At 36.8% G+C, this 9,286-nt stretch overlaps 1 protein-coding gene across 1 annotated transcript in view; it reads right to left on the minus strand.

The window, feature by feature from the left end:
- Otogl (otogelin like) overlaps window positions 1-7,057 on the minus strand; it is a 163,489-nt gene extending 156,432 nt beyond the window's left edge. The window contains exons 1-3 of the mRNA XM_055626081.1: window positions 6,979-7,057; window positions 5,986-6,025; window positions 4,946-4,994 (exon numbers count right to left, since the gene is read on the minus strand). Coding sequence (XP_055482056.1) covers window positions 4,946-4,994; window positions 5,986-6,025; window positions 6,979-7,057 — 168 coding nt within the window. The remainder of the gene's footprint in view (window positions 1-4,945; window positions 4,995-5,985; window positions 6,026-6,978) is intronic.
- Between the last annotated feature and the right edge of the window lie 2,229 nt (window positions 7,058-9,286).

Below are 9,286 nucleotides of genomic sequence, written 5' to 3' on the forward strand. Positions count from 1 at the left end.
ACATACACACATAAACACTAAATATATAAATATATAAGCCGGGTGATGGTAGCACACGCCTCTAATCCTAGCACTCAGGAGACAGAGGCAGGCAGATCTCTGTGAGTTTGAGGCCAGCCTGGTCTATAGAGTGAGTTTCAGCACAGCAAGGGCTATTTTCAAAAAACTAAAAAATGCAAAATAATTTGAATGTAATTTTAAAAGTAATATACTGAATTACACAGGACTAAGGCAAATGCACACATTTGTTTTCTATTCCACTCAATTCTGACCTACTCTCAAGAAATCCCAGTGACCACTTAACTTCCCAACAACTTACCATTCCTTCTGTTTATCCAGCACAATAAAGCATTTCACAGTGTGAAGTTTCACACTCAGTCTTAGCTTTGGAGCATATCTGAACTTACAGTGATGTGCTGCTTTTCTGTGTGGGGCATTTTCAGTTTTATGTTATGCACATAACATCAAATAATTCATGGTGACGTGGATTCAATGAGCCATTTGAACAGAAATGATTTCTTTACAGATCCCTGAAGACATGACATTTCTAAATTATAAGCATGACTATTCTGTTGACACGTATAAAACATGACTTCTGGTGTGTCAGCAATAAGAACTGAACTGGAAAAAAATGCTATTATTCAAATGGGAATCTGCCTCTTATGGTGCTGAGTACTGTGACTAAAGCAAACTCTAGCGATGTCTTTTCAGCTCATTTTATATTCAACAGGGTTTCTGGGGACATGCTAGCCTCCAGCTCCAAGCCCAGACTTCTATCTCTGCCTGAGATCAAAGTCCAAGTAGGGTTTTAGGATAGCTAAGATACACAAGCTCCTCTCTTTGATCAGTAGAGAATCAGAAATTGTTGGATGATAACTATGCCAGTTTCCCTGTCCCTTGCTGAAACAGGGGTGACAGGCTACACACTTCTTCATCATGTTCCCAATAAGACCAAGCTCCAGATGCTTATAGCAAGAAGCCACCCAGTAACATGCCCTGTAGTGAATTTTCCCCCTTTCTCCTCTCACTTTTGTCTGACCCTCCTTTGTGTGTTTTCCAAAAACTGTTCACCTAAGCCTTGGTCTCAGTGCCTGCTTCAAAAGAATTATGGGATGCAATCCAGAGAATGTGGCAGTAGGTACACATATTCACATAACTGATGAGAGAGCACAATCGGCTCTTTCTCCTTCCTGATTGCATCTCCAGGGTGCTTGGCACCACAGAGATGTGCCCTGCATAGGGAAATCACTGGGACACTTACATGCATGCCATTTATAGAAGCCTCTGCCTAAGCTTCGCTTGCTTACGTCACTGCCAGCATATTTCTGAAGACAATTATCCATCCATCAGTGCTATTTGCTTACCGAAGAGGAATGAACTGAGCACAACTGGCCATAAAGGCTATTTCTAAGCAGTGTACTGCATGACCATGACCTCATTGTTCCCTGACACATTTCTCCCTTGAAAACAATCGACATTAAATGATCTTGACACATGTTCCCTGGCTATAGGAAACAGAAGCATGAGTCCCCTGTTCTTCATCCTGCTGAAAATGGGCACCAAGGCAAAACAAATGCATTCCTCCTTAGTAACAGAGGAGAGGCATTACCCTAACTCCTAGTAGATTACACAGATCCTGATGGCATGTAAATGCACAGTGGTTCAATGCCCTCGGCAGAGGTCTTTATATGCACCCGTAGGGGACAGATGGTTTGCACAAGTTTTTCAATCTAGAGTTTTCACCTGAATAAAAGTTTTTTGTTTTGTTTTGTTTTGTTCTGTTTTTCAGTCAACAGATTTTCTACTGAGTTACACAGATTGCTTTTTGTGGTTAATATGATCTATTGGCAAGTATGTTTTTCAAAATTATCACAGAGAACTCATTTTAACTGCTTCACATGATATATAATAATTTTTCCACAGAAAGCATCCTTTTGGAGGGTTTGTTTTGTTCTCTGGCGGGGTCTCACAATATAGCCCAGGCTAGCCTCAAACTTACAATCCTCATACTGCCACTTCTCTAATACAAAATACTCCTTAAACTGAAATATTGTTTCCACTGACATCCTAGGTTTTTTTTTTTTAAGAAAAAATAAAAATTAAAAAAAAAACAAGAAAAAATAAAAATTAAAAAAAAACCCTCTATGACAAGGAAAATGATTCAGTGGATAAAGCAATTGCTGTGGAAGCATAAGGGTCTCCAACATCCACAGAAAGGGTCAAAGCCATGTACAACAAACTTTGTCACCAGACAAGAAGAAATCAAAGTGGTATTGAGCAGCAGAAAGCTTCTTCTCTGTTGTCTGGCTTTCGTTGTGCCAAAAGGTGCCAAGCAGGTGCAGGGGATCAGGGAAGTTATCTGTTGGTAACTTATCTGGCTGTAAACTACAGTAGTGGTCTGAGTGTCATGATGGACCTGTGGGCACAGTACTGGCACACATGTTACAGGGTCCGCCACGCATTTTCCGATTTTCCTGATTAGATTTAAGGCCTGTGTGAGGAAACACATGTCTAGTACTGAAAATCTGTCCACGAAACAATGGTTGGGTGGCTCACAAGCCCCATAGTTGAACCTATTGCTATCATTTTGCTGAATAAACACAGTATCAAACTGCCGTCTAAACTCATATCTCTATATTTATAGATTAGTTCATCTCTCGGAGAATTTTCTTTATGAATCGGATGGTGATTAATGCACAACTAATCAAAGCACAAAGACTGAGTGTCTATGGCGTGCCATGTCACAAATGAATCATGTGTGTTACTCCACTACCAACGTTTAGGGACCATCAAGGAAGGATGTGCCAAAAGATTGTAAGAGCCAAAGATCAGGAATGACTGAACTGAAACAGTATCTTCTAGAGATGACAGAACCACTGCACTCATGAATTCGGATTAGCTGTGGTTGTCTCAATAAGACCAGCATAAGATAAAGCCAGTCAACAGTCCCACATGAAATTTGCAGGAGATTATGCACTGCCGTCATTAGCTGAGGAATGCTGACTGATAATGCCTTCTGGAAGAGGAAGAGCCAGTTTTCTTTACAAGATTGGCTCCTGTAAATCATTCTCCAGTGGATGATTGCACACTAAGTTCATGGGTAACACAAACTGGACTGGGTGGGTACTTATAAAAATCAAAGAGATGCATCTTCTTCCCCTAGCCTATCAGGTCTCATCAGGACTAGCTGCACTGTCTTCCTCTGTGGACTGGTAAGGCTGCTCCCCCATCTGAGGGAGGTGATCAAAGAGCCAGCCACTGAGCTCATATCAAAGACAGCCCTTGTTCCCCTTACTAGGGAACCCATTTGGCATGGGAGGAGATGAGGGAGGGAGGGGGAGTGGGATTGAGAGGGGACAAGGGTGGGGCTACAGCTGGGATACAAAGTGAATAAATTGTAATAAATAAAAATAATTTTTTAAAAAAATTTTAAAAGAAAATGTGAAAAAAAGAGGCACACCGATTTGGGAGAAGCATGAGAAGGTGGGTGGATATGGGAGATGCTTGGAGATGAGATGAAATATGATTAATATGTGTCATAAAATTCTCAAGGAAATGATAAAAACATTGTTTTTTTTTTAAAACCAGATACAGTGCCTCATGACTGGAATTCTAGCAGTAAGTAGAGAAGGTCCTAGAGTTCATTGACCAGAAAATTCCAGGTTTAATGAAAGACTCTTGTCTCAAAAGATGAAGCATAGAGCAATAGAAGAAGACATCAAACTCTGGCCTCCACAGTGCAAGTGTGCATTTGTACATGTGAATGCACTTGCACACACACAAACACACCAAATATATAAACATACAAACAGAAAACTCTAACATCAATCAAAAAATGCATTTGTTTTGTCATCTCAACTGTCATAATATTGTACCATATTTGTCTTCTCCATCTACTTGTTCTCTTCAGTTACTACAATAAAATATACACATAAAGGTTCCTATCAGGAAATACTTATTACAACTTTATTTCAGGGGTTAAAGACATGGCTTACTGGTTAAGAGCACTTGCTGCTCTCCCAGAAGACCTGAATTCAGTTCCTAGTACCCACATCCGATTACTCACAACCACCTGTAACTCCAACTCCTTGGGATCCTATGCTTCAGATCCAGGTGCACATACCCACACACATCTAAACATAATTCAAAATAATTTTAAATTAAAAAATATTTTGCATTTTAGCATTTGTCAAAGGCTCCCTTGAGCATGTAAGGTGTTAACTACATAAATACTCAAATCATATCACTTCTTTAAAAAAAAAAAAAAAACTTTCTTTCCCATATTAAATCTCTAATTTACTATCTGTCATAGGGAGATATTTTCTAAGGCTCATGCATTTGAAAATTCCAATTCTGATGATAATTCAATCATGTTATCCAATGTCCTTTGTATATAAGAGGAGGCAGGCAACAAGTTCTCAAATTTAACAGTGTACTGCTCTTCAGAAATACCCATAATTTGGATATTTTAGAAAACATGAAAGCAGTCCATCAGTACATCAGGATATGTCTAGTGTTCTTTTGCTGTATTTAATTTAGATCATTTCAGTCTTTCTCCATTCCTTATGTGTGTTTGCCTTATTGCTACCCAATATTGGGATTAACTTCTAAATCACTCAAATGTTCTACCAAGTAGATAATATCCAATCACCATGGACATTGAACGCTATGCTGAGATGAATGGAAGAGAGAGAGAGAGAGAGAGAGAGAGAGAGAGAGAGAGAAAAGGTGCTTCATTCCAAACAAATCAATGTGAGCTGAGAATATATTTGAGGGTTTTAATAAAATAAAAGTCGCAGAGAAATGCCTTTGCTTCTCCCTGCTCCTTCCTGTCTTGTTTTGAGCATTTCATTCCCTCCACAAAGGTCTCATTGTTGAAGTGACAGCAGAGTCCAAAGCAGAATGAATTATTTCTCTGCCTCTCTCCATCTGAGGCATAACCTACCTGTGCTGCTAACAGAGCTCTTTTCTGTTCATTTTTGTGAAACTCACTTCTGCAAGAAAACACAAAGAACTTGTGTAGTCAGAGGCCCCTGGGCAACCTGAACAGCCTTTCCCAGGAGGGAGCTGGTGTTTTCCTCCTGATCTCCATCACTTTATCAAAGAGGCCTTTCTTGGTTTAACATTTAAAGGGCACCCCACCCCTCTTTGGAAGGGTGAGATTTGGGTGGTGGGGCTGTCTCAGCTTACAAAATTCGGGACTGTCCCCAAATCTCTCCAGGCTCTGATATAAACTGAATCTTAGGAAGGAACTTTGAGATTGAGAAATAAACAAAATAGTATTGTGTTATAGCACCAACAGGCATAGCTTTTTCTGTCTGGGACTTCATGAGTCTGGCGAAGTAGATATTTACCAACAGTGCGCTTACTGTTCCAAATGTAATATTCAAATTTCATCTGTTCCATGTCATTAAAAAGTAGATTAATATAAATATAAGGACATTTAGTGTCAGCTAATCAGACCAAATCATTAATTCACCAACTTATACATCTGTTTTATGGAATTTCATATTTTATATCATATTTATCAATAAAGATATACTTTAAAAATCAAATTACTGCAATTCTGCTTTTCATTAAGCAAGGTAGTATAAACTATTTTCATTATTTTTTACTATAACCATTTGATCCCTAAAATCGGTTTTACTTTATGTTAACAATATAATACATTTGCAGCCAATAATAAATGTCAATAACAAAAATGTAAAGAGATATGTTAATAGATACAACTTCTTTACAAACCTTTGAAATGAAAGAAATTTCTCTTTCGTGCCTACAGGCAGTAAACAGCACCAAGATCATCTCACAAACAGGACAGTAGATGCCCAATCTTCTCTAATGTTTGGAAATATTTCAAAGAAGAACATCTCAAACTTTTTGTCAGTGTTCCATTAGTTATTTTAGAAATGGACAGACCTGTCTACTGAGTTTGGCATAGTCTCAATCCTTTGATGTTTCAGGACAATAAGACAAAGAAATACTCACTCAGATGGTTCTGTTAAGACTGATGACGCACAAATGTATCCTGTCAGAGATAAATACAGGGTGTGAGACTGCGAGACGTACAGATAGCTTGGTCTGTGTTCTGCTCTTTAGTGAATCATTTTTTATCCAGATTCTAAAGTGTGGATTAAGAATCGCTGCAGTTTTATTCTTTTTAGTGGATTCTGACTAATGAAATATGTGGTACACGTGACACGACCAACAATCCCGAAAATGTGGCCAATGTCTGTAGATTTACACGATGCAAATAATAATAATAATAATAATAATAATAATAATAATAATAATAGTCACAGAATGATCAAGCCAATCTTAGTGTCTCCCTGACCCAGCACAGGTTTCTACATCTTTCTCTTTGAGAGCTAAGTGGTGCTATGGTGGAAAGATTGTGACTTTTCTCTGTCTTTCCCACCTCTGTCATTTCCTCCATTCACCCTATAAGCTCCAAAACATAGACCCTTTTTCAGGGATCAAAAAAGAAAACAGTGTATATAAATAAATATCATCTCCACAGAAAAAAATTAATAAAATTTAATTTATAGGTAAACTTGCTATAAACATTGAAAATTAATTCATAACCTCAAATGTTAAAGTTAGACCTAAAAAACACTTTTTGGATTTTTAGATTTTAATGACATGAAGTGAGTTTAAATATTCTATTTCACTTTAGTATAAAGTTTCAAATGCTTAACTTACATATGGGAAAGAATTGCAAATCGTGTTTGAGAAAGGAGTTAAGGATGACAGCAAATTGTGATAAAGGCATGATTTAAATAGCCATTGAAGAAAAATTTAAAAGTACTAAGCATACCAATTCTCTACACTCTTAATTCAATAAAATTGTCTGAATGTTATTTAGTACATATCTATTCTAACAACTTCAAAATGCTTGAGAACCCACACAAAAGGAAACAATCTCAGTTTTAAGAGGGAATGATACCTGATGAACGAAGGTAAAAATACGAAAGTTCTTACCTTGTAATGAAAACAGCAGTATAGGAAACAAGAAAACACTCCAAGGTACCATTAAATTGAGTTTTCTCACAATGTTCATTTCAGTGGAGTCTTTCCCCCTGAACTGAAACCAAATTGCTGGTCTTCACTATGATGACATCTTACAACAAGCGTGAGTGTTCGTTGTGCACTCAAGTTCAAATGAATACAGTTATGGGATAAAGCAGCTGAAAGAAAAAACCCCAGGCTTTCTAGCTGCACACAGCACCTGAGGTTTTAGAACTCAGAGTCAACCTTTTGGCGTAATCCCTCATTAGTAATGCAAGGCAGCTTCTTGCCTGAGCCCGTATTAGTTACAGCCAGGTACACACCTGCCATCATACATCTTTCTAGCCAATGACAGTCTTTTGTAATCTTGAGAGATGGGATCATCCAAACAATACTTCTTTATATCTTCTGACATCATGAAATACCCATTATTCCTAACTATTGGCATGTTAACCATGTCTTTTTTATTCACAAAGTAGTAGTACCCTTTGAGGAGAGGTGAAAGGAAATCTAATCAACGTTTCCTACAATATCTACAATACTGTATCTTATTCTAAAAAATTAAATTATACCTATGCCTCTGTGTTTTCAACTGAAGTCCCACTGTAGTGCAATATAGGTTGACATTTTCATCAGCCCACGGAGCTGATGAAACAATGCAGAACAAATACAGATTTAAAAAGAAAACGTTTTTTTTCTAATATTTGTCTTTAAAAAGAAAACAAAAACAACTCAGTATTTCCTGAAAAATTTTCCTAATATTGTATTTTTCCCTTTTCTAAGACAAGTACCTGATTAAATCATGAAAAAAAAAAAAGAGTTCTTATTCCATTGGGCATTCTTCTACAGAAGCAATCAACTGCCAGAGCAGCATCAGAGAAGAGCTCTCATCTTTCAAAATGAAATGCAGATAGATCATCTAAGCCCATATAGAAGTGAAAGCCACGCTTAAGCCGTGGGCTCATATTTCCCACAACAGATTCCACGACCTGCCTTTGTCCCTCTCTCTCACTTAGCCGATAGGGTACGATAAGGAGGAAGTCTGATAACAGAGGTACTTCACGGCAATAATTACTGTCTTGTGTTCCCCAGTCAGTTGCTGACTCATCCAATACCTGTTAAACACAGTTTCCTTTTATTGTCCCAAGTTCACTGCTCTTGTGTTATTTTTCCATGAGGTCATAATTCTTCTCCATTGATAAATAACAGCTAATTCCATGAAGCAATAACAACAGCAACAAAAAGGCATGCCCATTCAATACAAAACTAAGCATGAAATACACATATAAACAGCATTAAAATTAGAAATTAGTGACGTGTTGTCAAAAACACACATGCACACATTCTGAATGTTAATGTATGTATTTTAAAGTAAAGCAGGCATTCAATAATATTTACTAAAAAGTTCATAATTTCTTATTCTTGAACTCTTTAGACAATTAGCTAATTCTACACAGATATTTCACTGAATAATTTATATTTACCTTCTAAATATTGGTCATCTGTATCCACTGAGCCACAGTCAAAACTATAAAATAATCTATTTCAATGTGTTAACTTAGGATAATTGAAAAGCTACAGTTGCTCACTGTTTAGAATGTAAAATTTGCCCTCCAAAGAACTTTGTCAAACCAAGGAAAGTAAACTTTTGTACTATGTTTTAAATCATCATACAGTACTAAGTCTTCAGTCTTTTGCACCTGGCTAATCTATAATAGTGTCTCTTTGCTTTCCACATAAATCAACCTATGATATGACAAATATATAAATCATGCTTCAGAATAGTTTTCTCTGTCTACTGACATCTTGATTTTTTTCCTGAAACTTAATTTTTTCTCCAATGATACACATATTGAAAAATGTTGAGTTGAAAACAAAGTTAAATTTCATGACTTGATAATTTGATTACAAACCTACTTATTTTTAATGCACCTGAAAATTGCCTAGAAAAATTGAGAAAACAACAATGGAAAGTTCTGGGAATTGCATGTTTCTCATATAAACTTTGATAGCACATAAAATTAAATAAATGTAATAACTGATTTTTTCATCTCAAATTTCATATGGCATCTCTTAATTCAAAAGCATCACTTCAGTTTCCACTGAACAAAATTTAAAATTCCAAAACTGTATCATCTGACTTTCTTTTCTACTCTTCTGTTTTTAATCTATGTGTTCAGATACTGAAAGGTGTTTTGTCTAGTAAAGAAAGCAGTCAAAATTACCACACCAAAAAATAATCCCCAGCTTGGCCATTCTTTTCTAAGCAGAGGCTTGCTGT

This window comes from Psammomys obesus, unplaced genomic scaffold, assembly GCF_907164565.1.
Source record: "Psammomys obesus unplaced genomic scaffold, mPsaObe1.curated_primary_1811, whole genome shotgun sequence".
Taxonomy (NCBI): Eukaryota; Metazoa; Chordata; class Mammalia; order Rodentia; family Muridae; genus Psammomys; species Psammomys obesus.